This window comes from Lithobates pipiens, unplaced genomic scaffold (assembly GCF_037356315.1).
Source record: "Lithobates pipiens isolate NorthernLeopardFrog02 unplaced genomic scaffold, aLitPip1_a1.2 Scaffold_23, whole genome shotgun sequence".
NCBI lineage: Eukaryota > Metazoa > Chordata > Amphibia > Anura > Ranidae > Lithobates > Lithobates pipiens.
This window is the reverse complement of record NW_027507785.1, coordinates 127705639-127728046: the sequence shown is the minus strand read 5'-3', so window position 1 is coordinate 127728046 and position 22408 is coordinate 127705639. Positions and strand designations below refer to the sequence as shown.

At 42.0% G+C, this 22408-nt stretch overlaps 1 protein-coding gene across 5 annotated transcripts in view; it reads right to left on the bottom strand.

The window, feature by feature from the left end:
• Positions 1 to 1786: 1786 nt before the first annotated feature.
• Positions 1787 to 22408, bottom strand: part of MGAT3 (beta-1,4-mannosyl-glycoprotein 4-beta-N-acetylglucosaminyltransferase) — a 157953-nt gene continuing 137331 nt past the window's right edge. For all 5 annotated transcript variants that reach the window (XM_077452327.1, XM_077452325.1, XM_077452326.1 and 2 more), the window contains exon 2: positions 1787 to 6729. In XM_077452327.1, coding sequence (XP_077308453.1) covers positions 5217 to 6728 — 1512 coding nt within the window. In that variant the 5' untranslated portion in view covers position 6729 and the 3' untranslated portion in view covers positions 1787 to 5216. The remainder of the gene's footprint in view (positions 6730 to 22408) is intronic.

Below are 22408 nucleotides of genomic sequence, written 5' to 3'. Positions count from 1 at the left end.
ATGACTCTCTCTGGTGGCGCTGGGTAGTGTGGCTCTGTCTGGCCCTGAGTGGCATGGCTCTCTCTGGCATTGAGTAGCATGGATCTCTCTCTGGTGGCACTGGGTAGCGTGGCTCTGTCTGGCCCTGGGTGGAGTGGCTCTCTCTGTCATTGAGTAGCGTGGCTCTCTCTCTGGTGGCGCTGGGTAGTGTGGTTCTGTCTGGCCCTGAGTAGCGTGGCTCTCTCTGGTGGCGCTGGGTAGTGTGGCTCTGTCTGGCCCTGAGTGGCGTGGCTCTCTGGCATCGAGTAGCGTGGATCTCTCTCTGGTGGCACTGGGTAGCATGGCTCTCTGTCTGGCACTGGGTAGCGTGTCTCTCTCTCTGCTCTCCTCTCCTAGTCTCCTTTGATTAGCCCTCAGTTGTGGCCAATGGGGAAGGAACAGAGCAGGCAGGAAGCTGGGCAGGGAACCTGGTGAGAGCCACAGTCTCTTCTCCCTGACCGGAGAAAGGGGCGGCGAGCGGGGGGGGGAAACTCTGACAGCCCGCAGCTCGCCTTTCTCCTTTTCTGCTGGACTGAGCAGGGATAAGAGTCCACAGTCACATTACACTGATGATGGGGGGGCTTGACAGCTCCTTGATGGTGTCACCCCGCTTGCTGCCTGCACCCCCATAACTACGCCACTGTGCTGAATGTGCTGGTCTGATCCCAGGGAGGGGGCACTTGACCCCCCTTGCCCCTACCTGCGGACGCCCATGTATTCAGCCCCCTTTACACTGTTACCCCTTACTAAAATCTAGTGGAACCATATGTCAACTAATTCGTAAATAGAGTCCACCTGTGTGCAATTTAATCTCTGTATAAATACAGTGGTTCTGTGAAGCCCTCATAGGTTTGTTAGCGAATCTTAGTGAACAAACAGCATCATGCAGGCCAAGGAACACACCAGACAGGTCAGGGATAAACTTCTGGAAAAGTTTAAAGCAGGTTTAGGTTATAAAACAATATCCCAAGCTTTGAACAACTCCACAAGAATTGTTCAATCCATCATCTGAACATGAAAAGGAGTATGACACAACTGCAAACCTACCAAGAAATGGCCATCCACCTAAACTGACAGGCAAAGAGCATTATTCAGAGAAGCAGCCAAGAGTCCCATGGTAACTCTGGAGGAGCTGTATCTGTGAAACATGGTGGTGGCAGTATCATGTTGTGAGATGGCTTTTCTTCAGCAGGGACAGGGAAGCTGGTCAGTTGATGGGAAGATGGATGGAGCCAAATACAGGGCAATCTTAGAAGAAAACCTGTTAAGAGTCTGAAAAAAGACTTGAGACTGGGGTGAAGGTTCACCTACCAGTAGGACAACAACTCTAAACATACAGCCAGAGCTACAATGGAATGTTTTAGATCAAAGCATATTCATGTGTAAGAATGGCCCAGTCAAAGTCCAAACCTAAATACAATTGAGAATCTGTGGCAGGACTTGAAAATAGTTGTTCCCAGATGCTCTCCATCCAATTTGACAGCGCTTAAGCTATTTTGGAAAGAAGAATGGGCAAAAATTCCACTCCCTAGGTGTGCAAAGCTGGTAGAGACATCCCCAAAAAGACTTGCAGCTGTAATTACAGCAAAAGGTGGTTTCACAAAGTATTAATGCAGGGGGGCTGAATACAAATGCATGCCACACTTTTCACAGATTTGTAAAACGTTTTGAAAACCATTTATCATTTTATTTCCACTTCACAATTATGTGCCACTTTGTGTTGGCCTATCACATAAAATCCTAATAAAATACATTTACATTTTTGGTAGTAACATGACAAAATGTGGAAAATGTCAAGGGGTATGAATACTTTTTCAAGGCACTACAAATATAAGATTTTAACTCTCTGCTCCTAGACCTAATGAGCATTTGCCCCTTGAAATACAGGGGATGGGGGATACTTCAAGGGTATTTTTTGTCAGGGGCTTTATCATTTGCTACTAGGACCTAGAATTGCATATTCCCTTTTATTTTTCTCATATCTGTGCAAACCAAAGCATCCCTACAGAGGTGACAAATAATCTCTGTATTTAATCCATAATGCTACTGTACCTAAAAAAAAAATGATTCAAAAGTTAGTTTCTTGAAAGTGCCAAGCCTTCTTCATATTATATTCTTTATTCTAAAACAACGTCAGGTTCCAAAGCTTAATAAAATACTCGTCATTATGTGTTAGGTTTGGCAACCTTGGGTTCCCCATCAAGGGCATTATCCCAGTGGTTTTGAGTTCATATACAGTAAGGTAAATTGCATCTCATCGCGCATGCATCTCTTGCATGCCTATTGGACTGGCCACAATACATAGTGTGGTATAATTAAAAAGGTATCAAACTAGGTTTTGACTTTGGAACTTTACATACACTCTGACAGACAAACTAAACGCTTCCAGGCTGCAGGAGCTGGCCCTTTAAGAGTCTGTAAAGTTAGAGGCATTAAATTGGCTTCCTGATCATGTGACCACTGTGCTTGCCCATCACAGTGATCACTTGGAATGGGAGCAAGCCATATTGGTTCCCGAACAACAATGAGCCATCAGTAACAGCTGGGGATACAGAGTAAATACACTTCAAGCAACTCAATGCTGGCTGTTGCTGCCACATACATATATGTTTTGCTGGAATTAAGGTGTTGCATATGTGTAATCTTTGTTTTTTTCCCCCCATTAAACTGAGAATAGGTATCCATACTGAATTTGCAGTTTTGGAGAATTATAAACTGAACTTGAGTTCAGTTAAGGTAGTCAGTCATTTTTTTTTTCCCTTTATGGAAAATTCATATAACATCTATAATTGAAATACAAGTAATTTTGTAATTTACACCCCAATATAAATTACATTTATGATGCAGCCCGTCACTAACATATAAAAAAAAGTCGTTGTTTTTTTGAGTCCCCCATAGTGCTTCATTGGGGTTGGGACTGCTGTAGTAATACTAGTGACAGATTGCAGCATATGCAATTTTTTGCCTTGCCCATAGTTACAATAAGGGGTTTACTAAAACTGGAGAGTGCAAAGTCTGGTGCAGCTGTGCATTGCAGTCAGATTATTATAACTTCAGCTTGTTCAATTAAGTTTACACAAAAAAAAAACTGGAATGATTGATTTCTATGCAGAGCTGCACCAGATTTTGCACACTCCAGTAGTAAATCAACCCCCAAGTGGCAGTTCTTGAAGGGAAAGTATAGCACATTTTCAACAAGCACATTTCTTGAGTGAATATTGCAGAGTTTGTATTAAAGTGATTGTAGAGTGTCCATCACATCTTTTCAAGCTTGCTTATTTTTTTATTTTAATAACTGTAGAGATGTGTAGATTAGCTGAACAGAAAGAAGCAAAGCCTACATATGTAATGAACAAATATGGCTGCCCCCATGTACATATATAAATTGCAATCTATAAAAATAAATACTTTTTTTTAAAGATGAACAAACATTGATAAGCTTACATCAAGCCAATCTTTTTCACATAAAAAAAAACAAAAAAAAAAAAAAAAAACACGACTATACATTCCCTTTAAGTGCAATTACTCCGAGCAGCAAATTAGAATCCACTTTGTACTGTTCTAATTTCAGCAGAGAAAATTGGTACCGGCTGTTACTGACTACTGTTGATGTTATGAAAACAAATTCTTCCATTTTACCCCTTTGATTTTTTTTTTTTAAACTGCCAAAAAAGCTCAAAATGCTCCATCCTTGTAATCAAGGTAACACTAGGTGACTTCTCTAAAACAGTTTGTGTGTACAAATCACACCTGGAAATGTAATTTTCTGCTCATGAATACCACAGTATTTTTTTACTTATCACTGAGATTGATCTAGTGGCCACAGTAGGTGAACGTTATCACTTAGCACTCAAAGTAGATTAAGATACACGTGTCAAAGGAAGAGCAGTGTGGTAAGTCTGCAATGAAGTTAGGCAAACATCATGCAATGTATTATACTGAACTGTAGGTTCATCGAGGCTCAGAGGCAGAGAGACAAGCTATGGAAAACAGAAGAAATGGTAGTGGTGGGATTGCCATAGAACACACTTATGCTGCCAAAAAATATTTAACAGTGATACTCTACACAGAAACGAATCTACCCTGCTCTCTTCCAGCCATAAAACAAACAGCTGCAAGCCAAATTATATCACAAATACATAATGGATGCCTTCCTTACAGGTCATAAGCAGTTTTCTTGGCCCTGCTCCTATTGAAAACAAATTGCTGGCTGGGGCATTCATGTCTTACATAAAAAAAAAAAAAAATGTATACAAACCAATTCTTTCATCATGGTGAGAATTTTAAAACCTGCCCCAATAGTAGACTTTGAGGTGCAGATTTGAGAAAAAACTGCCTTTCAATATGCCTGCATTGTTCTCTGGATTTTGCTTACAGACCTGGCAATTTAAAGTTTGCTCAAATAAAGAGAAAAATTACGTCAGAAAGAACAACAGTATGATAAATGCCTCCTGGTGTGCACAAAAGGCACTAAAGAAAATAAAGTGCTTTATCCCTTTAGAATTCCTGCAACTTTGCCATACCTTGAATTCCTCAAGGCCTGAAGTACATTGGCACTGATGCGGATGGCATTAAATATACCACATTCTAAACCTTTTACATTATTCATGTGAGAGAACAGAGTATCAGACTGGTTTTCTAGGTCCAATGGAAGATGCCACATTTGGTGCCAAGAAGTTTTGATTAGAAATTACAAAGACTTATTCAAAGCCAAAAGGATTTTGCATCTGTAAATACACAGACATGTATATGGCCCTGGAAGTACAGTTCTACTTTTTATATATATAATTTCTCAGCATGATCATTACCCCTCTGTTTTCACAGAGCAAAACATTGCCAATTTCCCACAACTTCACTGGAAAGATATGTAAACATGCAACAATGCATAAACAGCTGTACTGACAAAATATACATTATGTTGTATCACTGTTGAAATACCAATCATATGGTGGTTAACCATATCTACCATCAATCTCCTGAGTATTCCATTTCTTCAGCTATGGCCCAAATGGGCCCACCAAAAAGCTAATTTTACTAAGTAACCTTAGTTACCTTCCTCTTCAGTTAGTGGGAAAACTCCTTTCCAGTGGAACTATGAGAGACCAAATAAACAAATCAAAATCCTAAATGGATATTCCAAGCAGTTGAAGATAATTGTACCGTTTTTTTCAGAATTCCCTCCCTTCCCAAAAAACATCTCAGCTATAAGGGTTTTTAATTAAATATCCAAAGCGTTGTGGGTTTTCCATGACACATTTCGGGGCATACATATGCTCATGGGGGTCAGCTGGGGGGTACTCTTGTTTGGTCCCATCAAACCAACCCCCTGTCTTTATAAGCCACCTTATATAGTTTAGATCCCTTTTGTCTTCATAGTCCCCCCATCTTGGGAAATCCCCATTTTGTGCAGAAATCAGTTTGAAATGGATTCCTTCTGGTGGGAAACACCATGAGCAGTGCCAGCCAGAAAAATGTAAAGGGCTTCCCAAAGACCACTGAACCAATATATGTCCTGTCTTGTTCTCATACTGTCGGAAGTTGGGCATAGTATAGTATTCCCTTCTGCGGAGACGGATACCATCTGTGCCATACACTAAACGAAGCATTCCAATGGTGCAGCCAGAAATCACTTCAAGGGTTCCTGGTTGCTTCCAAAAGAAGCCATACAGTGACTTGCGCATGTGAAAAGCAATTGGTTCTGTCCAACCATCATAAAGTTTAAGGAATAACACACCTTCTTTGCTTGGGATCTCATCAGCATCATCTATGATAAAGAGATCATCATCTCGCAAGTTTCGTAATCGAGATATTCCATTATGAGTCAAAAATGTTCGTAGATAGTCATCTGCTATCCACCCATCCTGTTTACCCCCTTCTGGGAAGTGGTTTAAGAAAATATACAACACTTTTGATTTAATGTAATCAAATGTTCCATTAAGAAGCATTTGGCGAAATAAAAGAGAACGTGGTTCCCCATAAGCAGTAAAGTTTGATTCACATATTAAGAAGACATCCACTGCCCCCTCAAGCTCATGGAATCGTGCCTCCAGGAGGTCAAATTCATGGTTGATGTTGATGGCATTGATAACACGACGAGGCTTTAAACGTGGAGTTAACCGGTCCTTTGTTGGGAGGTTGGAGTGCTGAACAACTGTTGGTACTCCGCAACTAGGCCCATGCCACCCAGGCAAACACACACACTCAACCCATTTCCTACGTCTCTGGGTTTGCTGTTGCTGCCGAGAAACACCAGAGGATGCTTTACGTGGAGAGGGCCTTTCTGGTTTCTCAGAAAGTGGGCGGTCTAGTGCCTTTGTCCCTGGTTTGAAGCATACACCTCCTGATTTAGTTCTCACAAAATACTCTGCTGTGTCTTCCTGCAACACAAATTCTTTCAGATGCATGTCATCTATGCTAAGACTTTCACCACGTGATGAAGGTGGAGGCTTCGGATGCTGAACAGAAAGTTGAGGTGGCCGATAGTAACCTGGAGTGCGCAAAACCTGGGAACCATCATCCATCCTTTCTACATGTTGAAGTAATAATGGCCGGGACTCCCAGAAGAAGCCAGAGATGAAGTTTGGACTCAGAGACACCAATTCCCGGGACAGCGAGACATAAGAGAGGGCCTTCAAGAAATGAAGAACAGAGATCACACAAAGGCCAGCCATACAAAGTAGCAGGAACATCTTGTGCCACCTCATCTTCATCCTGGCCAAAAAATAAATAAAAACATGTTAGGATAATGGCATAATTAAAACAGCTTAAAATTCTAAAAACTACTGAATGTTTATCTGATCATAACATATTTTATGAATGGGCATATCATAAAAAGGACACTCATATTGATAACACATAATACCTAGTGCAAATATCAAATGCAAGAGGCCATATATTGTAGTAGGCAGTGGATTTTACACTAAGGGTGGCCAGGAAAGTAATGAAATAAACAAGTGTCTTTAAAGTACAAGTAACAAGTATCTTATAATAGAGACATGTTGACTTTTGAAGGCAGATTAGACATGAAAGCAAACACAACAAAAATAGATTCCAGCTTCCCCTTAAAGGAGAAGTGCAGGATGTAAAAATAAAAATAAAACAAATATATATATACACACCTACCTGGCTGCAGCATGAGTCTGATGCTGCAGCTGTCCCCCAGCTCTGAGACTGGGAACCTAATGACCACATAATGCTGATTGCTCAGCTCTCAGTATTCACAGAGCAGAGAACGGTGACTGTCAGTCACTGGCTCTCTGCTCTCCAGCGCTCACTGGAGCACAAGGCTGTGGAGGGGTGGGAGCAGCTGCCTCATGCCAAGAGGCTGATCCAGCTGCTGATCAAGCATCTGGGTGGATCACAACATTATTGTCAGGATCACTACAGAGCCTACAGACTACAATACTTCTAAATGTTGCCAGAACAAAATCATAGGCTTTTGCCCAGCAGGCCATTACGCTATAGCTAAAGGTTTTCAAAGCTGGGTATACACTAGTAGAATTTTATTTGAAATTTTTTTGTTGTAAGACCATTGTAAATGTTTGTTCCATTTTCAAATCATTAGTAGGGTCAAATAAGAAATTATCAATTAATTATCAAATAAGAAAATTTGTAAGAGTAGGATATACATTATTTTTTTAAATGTACATTTTTCTAACAGTGTATGAGCTAATTGTAGCTGTATTATGCACTTGCGACAGAAAAAGTTGAATATTGTCCGTGATACTTTTTTTATTTGCACAAACATAGTTTTTCAGGACAAGCTTATGGGGTATGTCCAATGCTTGTACTTGAAAAAGGGGACATACCCCGAAAGCTTGTCCTGAAAAATTGTATGCTTGTACAAAAAAAAATAAAAACTAACAAAAGGATCACGGACAGTACTCAATTGTTTCTAACAGTGTATGTGGTTTTCATTCAGTAAAGTCCATTCATTCTAAAAGTGAATGTTAAAAGCAAATGAAATCTTACATTAACTATACACACAATATAACTTTAGGGGAAGATTGTTAAAATGAATGGCCCCTAAAAAAGATAGTATCTGAAGAGGAATTTCTGAACAATCTGGCAGTGTTGTCAAGAGGGTGACTTGTAGAATCTGGCACCTCATAATGCCTATTTGACCACGAAGGATCTTGGCTTAGTAGTATTTTATAATTTAGCTGTACTTATAACACCTAACTACTCAAGGAACCACAAATATATAATCAAAAAAAGATCATAATAAAATGTGACTTTCATATGAAGTCAGATATTCGAGAGCATGCCCCCCTCACCTAGTTTTACATGCCTTACTATTTTTTACATGCCTTATTAAAAAAAAAAAAAAAAAAAAAAAAAAAACACACACACACCTGATGGCTAGGGACACAAAAAAAAGGGTCCCATTATGCAGCCCCCAGCATCCATGTGAATGAGGCCTGGGCAAACCATATAGCAATCTGTAGACCCCAATTCACAGGGGGAAGCATAAGCACTTAGTAAGTATGCACATTACTGCAACGTGCATGTTACATGCATTGCTATGCAACAGTGGTATTCACTGTAAATGGTACCCCACCCCAACAGTTTCCAGAATGAATACATGCTGCAATGCACCACAGCACAACATGCAATTTCCCTGGGCCTTATGCTATGAAAAAAAAAAAATACTTAATTTTTTGCACACTGCAGCCCATTTATTTTGAATAGCCTAACACAGCACGCATCAAAGCACATAAATGTGCGTGCTGCAGCAAACTGCGTAGTGATGTGAATGAGCCCTTAATTCATTGGAGCAGCCCCAATCAGCCCCTCTAATGCTTACCTGAGTCCCTTGTTCAAGCGATGTTGAACAAGGGACTCGGCTGTCTCCTTATTGGCCTTATTATGAGCTATTGGCTCCCGCTGCTGTCAAAGTCAGTGAACCAAATGGGGAGAGAGAGTGGGTGGGGCCAAACCATGGCTCCATGTCTGAATGGACACACAGAGCAGCGGCTTGGCTCGGATGTCCACATAGCAAGCTGCTGCTGTGGGTGCATTCGGCAGGAGGGAGGTGCCAGGAGCATTGGGGCTGCTCTGGTCAAGACCACTGCACAGAGCAGGAAAGTAAATTTTACTTACCAGAAATGGCTGTTGCTAGGCAGATCGTTCCAAATCTGCCACTTCCTATTCAGCGGTAGCCTACATTCTTCTTTTCCTCGCATTGTCTTCTGGGGAATGGGGCACGCTGTCTTCTGGGACCTGTGTGTGTCCCAGAACACAGCTGGCCATTCACAAAGATACGCGCGACTTGCACATGCGCAATAGGAAGTGGGCAGTGAAGCCGCAAGGCTCCACTCCCCGTTTCCCTTAGTTCGAATGGTGGCTCCAGGACCCAATCCGATGGACGTATCGGATAGTAGGTAAGGTAAGTATGTTTATTAAAAGTCAGCAGCTACAGTGTTTGTAGCTGCCAACTTTTAAAAAAAATGGATTTCAGCGGGAACACTGCTTTAAGGGTTTGTAAACGCTTGTTTTTTTTTCTTATCAAGAACAAACATGCCTATACTTACCTACTCGATTTGCACAGGGGTGCCCCGCCAGTGCTCCAGGCCCCTCCTCTTTAGCCACTTTCCCTAGGGGCACCTGTGCAGGCTCTCTCCTGCTGCTGCTTCAATTGACACAGACAGCGGGACTCGGATTCGCCCTCCGCTGCTGTGTCATTGGATTTGACAGCAGTGGAAGCCAATGGCCCCTGCCGCTATCAATCTGTCCAATGAGGAGAGAGACAGCGGGTGGAGCTGCTGCACTCGTACACATCACTGGATCAGGCAAGAAAAAGGGGGGGGGGGGATCTGGGGGAGCTGCAGCACAGAAGGTTTTTCTCCTTAAGGCATAGCATGCATTAAGGTAAAAAAACCTTGGAGGCTTTACAACTACTTTCAGGCAGGTACACACAGGCCAAAAATAATAAATTCACATTTACTGCAATAATATGTGCATATATTTTTTATTTTTGTTAAAGATGAACTTGAAAATGCAAGGTCTGCTTCTATGTTAGAGCCCCTCTCCCAAGCAATTAAAAACACTAACAAAGCAAGCAAGGAACAAAAATTATTATTTTTTTTTAAACGTAACTTACACCCTGGCTTCCAGTGTACTCATCTGGGCAAAGGTGACATTACCAGTACTGGAGCATCTGCTTGTTGGATTTGGGTTCATTAGCTTTCTAAGGATTTGAGGGTGAAGTCCAGCAATCTTATGTTCCTGCTCCTTAACCGCTTGCCAACCAGTTGCCGTCATACTACAGCAGGTCGGCATGATCCCGCGAGCTGTCGTAGCCATACTTTGGCTCACGGGATCGGGATGTCCACAGCAGGGGTGCGAATGCTCATGGCCGACGGTTGCAATGACCGCCAGTCACGAGCATTCGCAGGCAGAACAGGTACGTGTGTGTGTGTAAACACAAAAATCCCTGTTCTGTGAGGAGTGCCAGATCATGAGTTTCCTAATAGCTAGGAACCACGATCTGTCATTTACTTTAGGTCAGTCCCCTCCCTCTACAGTTAGAAAAACACACACACACACACACACACACACACACACACACACACAGGGAACACAATTAACCCCTTGATCGCCCCTTGTGTTAACCCCTTCCCTGCCAATGAAATTTTTACAGTAATCGGTGCATGTCGAAGTCTCGAGGGAAAAATAAATAAATCAATCGCAGATCGCCACCATTACTAGTAAAAAAAATTAATTAAAAAAAATGCTATAAATCTATCCCCTAGGATAGAGGGATAAAGGGGATACTATAGCAAAAAGTACAAAATATTGTGTTTTTTTCAAAATTTTCATTTTTCTTTTGTTTATAGCGCAAAAAATAAAAACTGCAGAAGCGATCAAATAACACCAAAAGAAACCTCTATTTGTGGGGAAAAAGGATGTCAATTTTGTTTGGGTGCAGCATCGCACGATCGCGCAATTGTCAGTTGAATCGACTCAGTGCCGAATCGCAAAAATTGGCCCGGTCATTCAGCAGCCAAATCTTCCGGGCCTGAAGTGGTTAACAACCATGTGCTTCTGCAAAGTCGGACAAAAACCGTCACATTGAAAACATTGAAATATGACTTTTATTTGACTTTTGAGGGTTAACATTGACATCAATTACCCTCAAGTCACATGAAAGTTGGACTAAAGTAGTGCAGGAACTATTTTTTGTCACACATATATGAACTGTACTCATTGAAAAAGATGGGGAGTGACTTGTCATGCAACTTAGGGGTCCAAAGTCACATGACAAGTGACACACTTGTGAATGGAGCCTTAGCCACTTCCTGCCCGCCATCAAGGCTCTCATTCTGGGTGGACGTCATATGACAGCCCTCCAGAATGCCCATTCTCACGCGCCCGAGAGGGTGCGCATCAAGGCGATCAGTGGTGCGGTATGTCACTCGCTACACCGATCTTGGTAATCTTACCAGGTGATCAGCCATGTCCAATCATGGGTGATCACAATGTAAACAGGAAGAGCCATTGATCGGCTTTTCCTCACTCGAGTTTGACAGACGCAAGTAGAGCCGATTGGCTGCTCTCCTGACAAGGGGGGTCTGTGTCGATTGTTTATCAGCGCAGCCCCCCTCGGATGCCCACCCAGGGCCACCAGGATTACCACCACACTGGACCACCAGGTATGCCACCCTAGATCACCAGGGAAATGCCAATCAGTGCCCAGGCAGCTGCCAGTGCCCATCCCCAATGCCTGCCAGTGCCATCAGTGATGCCTATCAATGCCATGTATCAGTGCCACCCATAAGTACCCATCAGTGCAGCCTTTCAGTGCCCAGTGCCACCCTTGAGTGCCCATTAGCGCCGCCTATCAATACCCATCAGTGAAGGAGAAAACGTACTTATTTACAACATTTTATAAGAGAAACAAATGTAAATTTTAGGTGAGATCAAATACCACCAAAAGAAAGCTCTATTTGTGGGAACAAAATGATAAAAATTCTGTTTGGGTACTGCGTAGCATGACTGCGCAATTGTCATTTAAACAGCGACAGCGATGAGAGCTGAAAATTGGCTTGGGCAGGAAGGGGGTGTAAGTGCCCGGTATGAAGGTAGTTACACAGATACATTCTGCTGGAGAGTTTGTGCTTTTGAAAAACACCACACTTGCTGGCAGGATTACCAGATGTATATAGAAGAAATGTAGAAGAAAGGAAGCCTAAAAAAGAAAAATACAGCCATCGCATCTAAGAATTGGTAAACTGCAATATAATAAAAGGTTTACTTTTGGGTTTAATACTGCTTTAATAAATAAAATATAAAATAGATAAAATAATATTCCTTGGCAAATTATTGCACATTTTTCATATGCAAAAAATGTACTCATGGCTTCCTGCTCCATCTTTAACAATCTAAAGCAACACATTTTTTCCCATGAGCATATTGCAGGAATTCACATGCAAAGGAATGCTTAGAAATGTAAAATGCTAAAGTGTCTCTAGCTTTTACTGACACAGAAGAAGAAATATCAATTAGGTTAAGGTAACTGATCTGCGTGACGTGTCAATTTTGGCCTTAGGATCCTTTGCTCTTCTGAGAAACTGCAACTCATTTTTGTTGCCAAGACATGTAGTAGAACATGTGCAATAAGCAATTCTTCTTCTGAACAACTGAAAGAGAGAGATTTATTTGTTTAGCAATGTTTTAACTTGAGAAGGTAAATGCATCCATCTGACCTGACCCAAGAACAAAGTTGTCCATAAAACACAGGATGACAGCTGCCAACCCAACAAACGAAAAATTTATCTCTGCAGGTGAGAAACAGTAATGGTGGCTACCCGTTCCCAAAAACAATGATCAAATAGGTTAGACCTCATTGGCCCATTAATAGTGACAGCAGCAATGTCCCCCACACCTCCCCCTGCTCTCCTCTATGCGCACTGTGGTCTTCAAGGTTTTTACTGGTTTAAAGGGGAACATCAGCCAACAGTCCCATTGATGAGATTTGTCTTTTTTAGGAGACTGGGGGAGGTTTGTTAGCTTTTTTTATTGGACAATTTCCACTCACTTTCAGTTCCAAGGACAACAGTAAGAACCTGACAAAAACTTCTAACCCCCAACTCCTTCAATACAGCCAAGAAACAAGAGAGGAAAAAATAAAAAAAAATTGTCTGTGGAGTTACAACCAACTTAAAGGGGAAGTACAGCCTAAAGCTTGTTTGGCTTTACTTCTCCCGTGGATCTTAGGAGCGAAGTTTGTTCTGTAGTCCTGCGGCTCGTTTTCAGCAGACAGCGGTACATCAAAAGTTCGGCTGACCTCACAAAGCCGGTCGAGACTGTGTAAAGATCTCAACCATATGGTTGGGATTCACCCAGGAGCCTGGACCGACACCTGCCTCAGCCTCTCAATGGGCTCCCACCCCCCTCCACAGCCAAAGCCAGAGAAGAGAGATGGAGACAGCCACCAGCTCTCCTCTCACGGGGTGTTTGATTGCTCAGTTCTCAACCTTCTCTTTTAAGAAGTCTTTTCAGACTCTTGATTATATGAAATGCAATGTGCGTGTATTTTAGTTAACATGCAAGTAAACTTATAAAAAGAGGAATTAAAGGCAATTTCACCCCAAAACACATTTTTGTTTTTGGTGAATACAAGCTGGTTGAATTATAACCTTTTTAACATCTCTCTAATTAATATGCAATATCACTGCAGGTAAGTGTCCAGCTCTCTTCTGAAGTTAAAACAGGTACGAGTCTTCAACCAATATTCAATCTAGTTTACCTTACAGTGACACAAGATAATATCACTATTTTCCAAAAATTGGCCACACACATCCACTACTAATAGCCCTGTAATTTGTTTTTCATTAAATTGTTTCCTTCTGTGTCTGTCTGCCTGCATGTAATGTTCCCCCTTAACCTCTCTGTTTTCCCCTCACTTTGGTTTGAAATTGTTTGCAACATGTATATGTTCACACAGAAACAATAGTAATGTTCTAAGCACCCTACACATCGCCTAGTCCCTAGTCAATCTGGCGAGTGAGCAAGGAAGGGTGGCTATGTTCCTACATACAGTGGGACCATGGAGAATAAACATAGCCACCTTCTAACAGTAAGGCCGAGCTCAGCAGCAATAAAAAGGAATGAGACTAGCTGAGAGCAATAGGGAATTTTTAACGGCAGGCATTCTGATCATGTGATTGGAAGGCACATGATCAGAAAGCTCCTTAATGAAACAAATGAGAGGATATGGATGGAGGCTCAGCAATTTTACCGTACAGTACATCAACAGGCAGAGAATATGCAGCTCTTCTCCTCTCAAAAGCTTTTTGAAGAGGGGGAAAAGACAGGGCATCTGCTATCGTTGATAGCCAAGTCACAACAGCCGCCCTCCTCCTTGTCCCCAACAGAGTGCTACAGATACTGCCACTATTATACCAGTGTTCTATTCCTTTTTTCCAGGAGGTATATTCATCTAAAGTCTCTTAATCCATGGACATCCTCCCATGCATGAGGGGCCTGCATGGGGCGCATGGCGCTCTCTGATCAGCAAGTCTGAGACCCCGGTCGATCCCGAGCCCTTATCATGGACTGCATTACCATATTGATTTGCATATGTTGGTGTATTATACATATTCTTTTGGTTATGCCATATGGACACTTTTCATTATGTATGGGTTTTTTTATGTTGATCATTTCACAATGCTAATAGTTAGATTTGTAGATCAATTAGTGTGCTACTGTGGAATTAGTCGTCTTTTTTTACATTGACATTAGTTTCATCTCATTTTCATGTATATTTAATAGTAAGTGGCAGCACAAACAGGTGTTTTTCATTAACGCAGTGCGCACACATATATTAATGATTTGCTGCGACTGCTTATAAAGTGTTGGATGTTTTAACATGGCTGCAGCAAGGGTGCATCACAATGCACTTGCGTTTTTTTTCGTCCGGGTTACCCGCAATTTTCCACTGTCTTCTATTAGATTGCGTGTTTTTGGGCATTTTCTGAAGTCCAAAAGTCCTGCATGTTGCATTGTTGGTGCGGTTTCAGAAAACACTCCAAAAATACACAATCCAATAGTAGTGGATGAGAAACCGCAAGTAAATTACGGGTACACTGTGCTGCACCCGCGCTGCTGTTTGGTAGTGTGAAACAGCCTGTAATTGAAGTTCATCTTCAATTTGTTGGTCAAATTCATTTAAATCTGCTAGTTTAACCCTCCCCTCCAGCCAAGACCGACAATGCTGCTGTCCAAAGGTGTCTGCTTTACTACTTCATCCAGAATGCAAATACCGTGGACTGGAGGTGTGTTACTGGCTGATCACCAGGCGACATAAAAAAGAAACATAATGCAGCCTCCAAATCTAAGGATTTGTAAGCTGCAATATGTAATTTTTTTGTTTTTAGGTTTAAGATGGCTTTAAGTAGTAAAACTGTTCATTTTACAGTGTGAATTTTTTTTTAGACTAGAAGTTATCTTCAAGTACTGGAAAGTATGGGATCGTTTGTTCAGAGACATTACTTGGATAGTACTTTTTTGAATGTAGTGCTGGAAAGCTATAGGAGATATGCTATACAGAAATCACTGTCACATATTCCCTCAATACAATGTTATAGGAAAATGAATAGGTTATATTTCTCTCCCACACAGTTACCATGGTGCAAATCTTTTAACACCTATACAAAAACTCAGCCAAATCCTCAAACACATAAACACAGCATTGCAAGCTTCCTATCTAAATAGCAAATTACTCAAACCCTACGACAGCAAACATTCCACAGACACATATGACATTCAAACACTAAGCTTTCCTAGGCCCACACAGTGACGCCACCATCTACTATTCACCATCATCGTGAGAACTAAATAGAAAGCTGCTGCTAAATAGGAAGTGTTGCTAGAATTCTGATATCTTGAGAGGTGAAAGAAGAATTTGTATGAACTATAAATGCAAATAGTAAGATTAGGCAGACATGGGTTCTGGATGCGCAGTACATCGGGTGCTTAAACCTTTCAGACTAGCATAGCCAGGGGGTTCGGGATGGTCAAGAAGAATTAGGAATGCACACCAAAAGCAGGCCTAACAAGAATTAAAAAAAAAAATATATATACACACACACACACACACACACTACCAATTGAAAGCTTGAATACAGCCCACTTTTTTTACTTTTAGAGTGAGAAAGACTTCACATTTCTGACAGATTTTTAGTTCCGTCACCCCACTGAAAAGGCTTTCCCTTATTTCTGGTCCTATGACAACCATACAAGAAATGGGGGTACATGTGTTACGGAGACAAGGCAGTAACAACGGCTGTAAAAGTATTATTAGAAGTTTGAACTCTTCCCTGCTGAAATTCTATTTTTCTTTTCATCTGTATCATTAGAGCTTTCCAAATCTGTTGTGCCCTGGTAATATGTAAAATAAATCTCCCCAGCAGGGATATACAAGAAATAAAAATCTGACAGAGTTTCTAACCCCTGGCTGATTTAGGGCTTTGAACACAGCGGCCATCTCCTTTGTGCTTCCTACAGATTATTTGTTTTGTTTTTTTAGAATTGCGTACCTGATAAATCAGGGAGCAACAAAATAAGGTCAAAGTCAACCATGAAACATTGAGTTCCACAACTAACCCTGGATAGTTTCCTTTAAAAAGAAAATCCAGCACCATTTGCCATTATGGGTCAAATTTGGTTGGGCAAACCTTCACTGTGGGCAGTCAGGGGAACCAGAATTTTATAGAAGATGGCTTCCTGTGAAGGCAAGAAGAAGCTGAACAATCTAGGGCAAAATGCCTGAAGACCTTCATTCCACAAGAGACATTAGATTAGCACTGTGTTGGGGATCCTATTTGTTATTATTTTACTTTATGTTAAATATAACCTATATTACATGAAATTGTGCACTTAACCACTGGGCACTTAACCTTCCTGGCGGTATGATTAGTTCTGGTTTCAGGTGCTGAAAGCAGTACAATTATTTTGCATGGAAATTTGGCGTTTTATATAGTAGTCCTGTAATGCTTAGGAATAACTCTCTTAAATCTGTTCAAACCAGAGTCTAGCAGACATCCCGGGTATGATAGTTTATAATATAATAAATAATAATAAAAATTATTCAATAATGTAATCAAATCCTAAAACACTGAAAAAGGGACACTTTTTGGTTGCTATGGACAATCTCCAAATTCCAGGCAGAAAAAACAGTATTTATAATATAAAAGTGCATGCAGGGCATTGTACAAACCACTAGGGACAAAGGGGGTGTGTAATTTTTTTATACAGTACTGTAATCTGCAAGATTACAGTACTGTGTGTGTTTTAACTTTTTTGAATTTGGCGCCGATCTCCGCTCCCGTGCGCCATAACGTCGCAGGGAATGGAGCTCGGCGGCACTCGGCACTGTGTGAATTGAACACAGCGCGGAGGACATCGCTGGATCCAGGGGACAAGGTAAGTAACTTCTCCCTGTATCCAGCGATGCGATCCCAAGTCTGGCTCGTGTTACCGCTCATGGAACTAAAATCCCAACCCACGCCAGACTCGGGATCACTGCCAGGGAGGTTAAACCACCCTCCTAACCTGACCAATTTTCAATGCTCTCACATTTTGAATGACAATTACTTAGTCATTTTTCCACACAAATACAGCTTTCTTTTGGTGGTATTTAAAGCGGGAGTCCGCCGTTTTTTTTTTAAAAGCCAGCAGATACAAATACTGCAGCTGCTGACTTTTAAAATAATGACACTTACCCGCCCAGCGCGCCCACGATGTCGGAACCCTAAGCCGATCTCTCGATCGTCTCTCGGGTGCTGCCACCGCCATCTTGGGTATGGGAATCAGGAAGTGGAGCCTTTCGGCTTCATTTCCCGGTTCCCTACTGCGCATGCGCGAGTCGCGCTGCGAAATAAGGATGGTCCCCCGCTGTCTCTGGGATCTGTGTGTTTCCCAGCAAGCAGCGGGGGACCTTCGGAAAGGGGCGTAGATTCTGCGGAAAGGGGCGTACCTTCTGCAGAATCTACGCCGGAAGTGGGTGCAGATACCTGTATTGTACAGGTACCTGCACCCCCCTCCCCCCTGAAAGGTGCCAATTGTGGCGCCGGAGGGGGGAGGGGAGGGTTCCAATGAGCGGAAGGTCCACTTTAGGGTGGACCTCCGCTTTAATCACCGCTGGGTTTTTTGTGCTATAAAAAGAAAAGACAGGAAATTCTGTCAAAAAAATAAAATAAAAAAAAATAAAAGCTTTTTTCTGCTATGTTATAAAATTTTGCAAATTAGTAATTTTTCTGCCAAAATTTATACTGCTACACATATCTTTGGTAAAAATAACCCAAATTGGTGTATATTATTTGATCTTTGAAAGTTATAGAGTCCACAAGCTATGGTGCCAATCTCTGAAAATTGATCACACCTGGTGTACTGACGTCTTATCTCATTTCTTGAGACCCTAACAAACCAGGAAAGTACAAATACCCCCCAAATGACCCCTTTTTGGAAAGTAAACATTCCAATGTATTTGAGAGGCATAGAGGCATGGTGAGTTTTTTGAAGTTGTCATTTTTTCCCACAATTCTTTGCACACACAAAATTGTCATATTAGCAGGTTAATTCTCACACACAGAATATGCATACCACAAATTACACCCCAAAACATATTCTACTATTCCTCCTCAGTATGGTGATACCACGGGTGAGACTTTTACACAGCCTGGCCACATAGAGCGGTCCAACATGCAGGGAGCGTCATTAGGTGTTCTAGGAGCATAAAATTACACATATTTCCTGACTACCTCTTGCACTTTTGAAGGTCCTGGAGCACCAGGAGAATGGAAATGCCCCCAAAATGACTCAATTTTGAAAAGAAAACACCCGACATATAATCTATGAGGCATAATGAGTCTTTTGAGCATGTCATTTTTTTCTACAAGTTTTTGGAAAATGTGCAAAAAAAATGAAACCGCTTTTCTTTTTTTTTTTTTTTTTAAACACAAAGTTGCCCATTTATACAAGATTTCTAACACATAGCATGTACATACCAAAATTACACCCCAAAATAGATTCTCCTACTCCTCCTGAGTATATCAATACCATATATGGGAGACTTTTCCACAGCCTGGCCACATACAGAGGCCCAACATGCAGGGGGCAGCATCAGGTGTCCTAGGGGCATACATTTCTCAAATTTAATTTAATTTGACTACCAATTACACTTTTGTGAGGCATTGTAGTGGCATGGATGAGAACTGATGTGGCATGGATGAGCCATGGATAGGGATGGTTAAGCATGGTTGAGCCATTAATGTGTGTGGCTGAGTACGGCTGGGTAAGGCTGAGAATGGCTGAGGGTGGAAGGGATGACCGAGCATGGATGGATGGATGAGTATTCCAGAGTATGGATGGCTGAGCATGGATGGATAAGAATGACAGAGGGATGGCTGAGCATAGATGAGTGGATTATTGCCGAGTGTGGATGGCTGAGCATGGATGGATGGATGGATAAGAATGACAGAGGGATGGCTGAGCATGGATGGATGGATTATTGCAGAGTGTGGATGGCTGAGCATGGATGGATGAGTATGATAGAGGAATGGCTGAGCATGGATGGATGGATGGATGGATGGATAAGTCCCTGAATTGGCACAGAGCAGCTGATTTTTCCCTCTCTGCTCACACTGTACCGATCAGTACAGAGAGGGGAGAGAGGAACCGGACATGACGCCGGGTTGTTTACAAGCGAGCGATCACGTGGTAAACGGCTGCTGTCAGCAGCCATTTACCGTGATGCCGAGGACCCGGCGGTCACGGATACTCCCATGTGCATGCCCCAGGGGGCGGGGGATTCTGGAAGGACGTCAATGTACGCCCTCCCAGAGTTATCAAACCAAGCTGTAGCCCTCATTCAGCTATGGCCCGGTGGTTAACATATTGTGGAAGTGACTTGCTTTACATAGGGCTTTAAAGTGACCCTAAATGATATTCTTATTCTCCAAAAATAATTCACACACATTCACTATTTAAAGTGAATGTAAAGAGAATTTTTTTTTTTTTTTTTTTTTATATTTTTGTGGTATGCTTACCTGATCTGTGCACTGGTTTTGCACAGAGTCACCATTTCTACTTTTCTCAGGTCCCCCTGCCAGCGCTCCTGGCTCCATCTCCCCTGCCGAGTACCCACATAGCAAGCCACTTTCTATAGGAGCACTCATGCAGCCTCGATCGTGAGCCATGCACACTGTGTGTACATTGACACACACAGCGTGGCTTGTTCCCGCCCCAACTCTCTCTACGTGGCTGTGACCGACAGCAGCAGGAGCCAATAGCTCCCACTGCTGCCTCCATGGCCAGTGAGGAGAGAGATTCTGCTCCCGAACACAGCGCTGAATCGAGCTCAGGCAAGTATATTGTTGGCTGGGAGAGGAGCTGCATAGAATACATTTAGATAAAAACCTTCTACATTTAGAAAATGCTTTTTTGGATCTGTAGATTTTTTGAAAACTTACCAAGTTTGCCTTCTTTTAATTTTCTCTGTGGTCATGTGCTCCGCTCTATGCAAAAAACACATACAAGAGTCCATAGTCTCCATGTAGCAAGATTGGGAACATGGAGCTGAGAGCAATAGAAGTTGCAGAAAGTTATGAAAAAAATTCTTTAATATAATTTTTAAGTCAGAGTTTGGTGTCTATTTAATCATCAAAAAGATCAAATTATCTGCAGACGGCTTTGTATACAAACCAAGATTTATACATGTTTGTCTGGAATGTTACATACTTGTTTGACATAACCACAGGTAAAGCATACCAAATCTAAGTTTGTATATATCTTAACGTTTCTATTTAATAAGCTATTTCACAAATGGCTACAAATCTTTATGCAAACATACAATACACACTTTCTATGTGCCGTGAATAAACAGGACATCGTTATCGGATTCAGTCTTCTGTTAGTGCAACTTTTATGCTTGGTAAAACACAACTGACAAAAGAACATTCTTATGTACAGTAGTTAACACTAGAAAACATTTGTTTCTGCCCTCGGGGTTCATCGTTGGCTAATCACTTTGTATGTATGCTGAGCAGAAACTGGATCGCCAGTCTTTCCACACCAAAGGTTTCATTATGACACGAAACGTAATTTTGAGCTTTTAGACTATACGTAGAAACTTTGATTTTTGAATTGATATGTTTTTTAGCAGTGCCTGGTATCACACTCACAATGCTTTTGGATTTTCAAGTAGTTACAGTGCCTTGCAAAAGTATTCACTCTCTTTGGCATTTTCGTGTTTTGTTACCTCACAACCTGAAATTAACATGGATTGTTTGAGGATTTGCATCATTTGATTTACAGAACATGCCCACAACTTTGAAGATTTATTTTATTTTTTTAAATTCTGAAGCAAACAAATAGGACAAAACAGAAAAAGTCAATGTTCATAACTATTCACCCCCCTAAAGTCAATACAGCTCCAAGTTGCTTTGGATAAGTCTCTATGAGCTTGCCACATTTTACCACTGGGATTTTTGCCCATTCCTCATTGCAAAACTTCTCCAGCTCTTTAAAGTTGGATGGTTTGCGCTTGTGAACAGCAATCTTTAAAGCGGAGGTCCACCCTAAAGTGGACCTTCCGCTCATTGGAACCCTCCCCCCTCCGGCGCCACAATTGGCACCTTTCAGGGGGGAGGGGGGTGCAGGTACCTGTACAGTACAGGTATCTGCACCCACTTCCGGCGTAGATTCTGCAGAAGGTACGCCCCTTTTCGCAGAATCTACGCCCCTTTCCGAAGGTCCCCCGCTGCCTGCTGGGAAACACACGGATCCCAGAGACAGCGGGGACCATCCTTATTGCGCAGCGCGAACTCGCGCATGCGCAGTAGGGAACCACTTCCTGATTCCCATACCCAAGATAGCGGCGGCAGCACCCGAGAGATCGGCTTCAGGTGCTGACATCGCGGGCGCGCTGGGCGGGTAAGTGTCATTATTTTAAAAGTCAGCAGCTGCAGTATTTGTAGCTGCTGGCTTTTTTTTTTTTTTTTTAAACGGCGGACTCCCGCTTTAAGTCTGACCACAGATTGTCTCTTGGATTGAGGTCTTGGCTTTGAGTAGGCCATTCCAACACATTTACATATTTGCTCTTAAACCACTCAAGTGTTGCTTTAGCAGTGTGTGTGGGGTCATTGTCCTGCTGGAAGGTGAACCTCCGTCCTAGCCTCATATCACACAGAGTGGTACAGATTTTGCGCAAGAATATCCCTGTATTTAGTACAATCCATCTTTCCCTCAACTCTGACCAGTTTCTCCAGTCCCAACTGCTGAAAATCATGATGGGGATGGTGTTCTTTGGGTGACGTGATGAGTTTGTGCCAGACATAGTTTTCTTTGATGGCCAAAAAGTTCAATTTTAGTCTGCTCAGACCAGAGC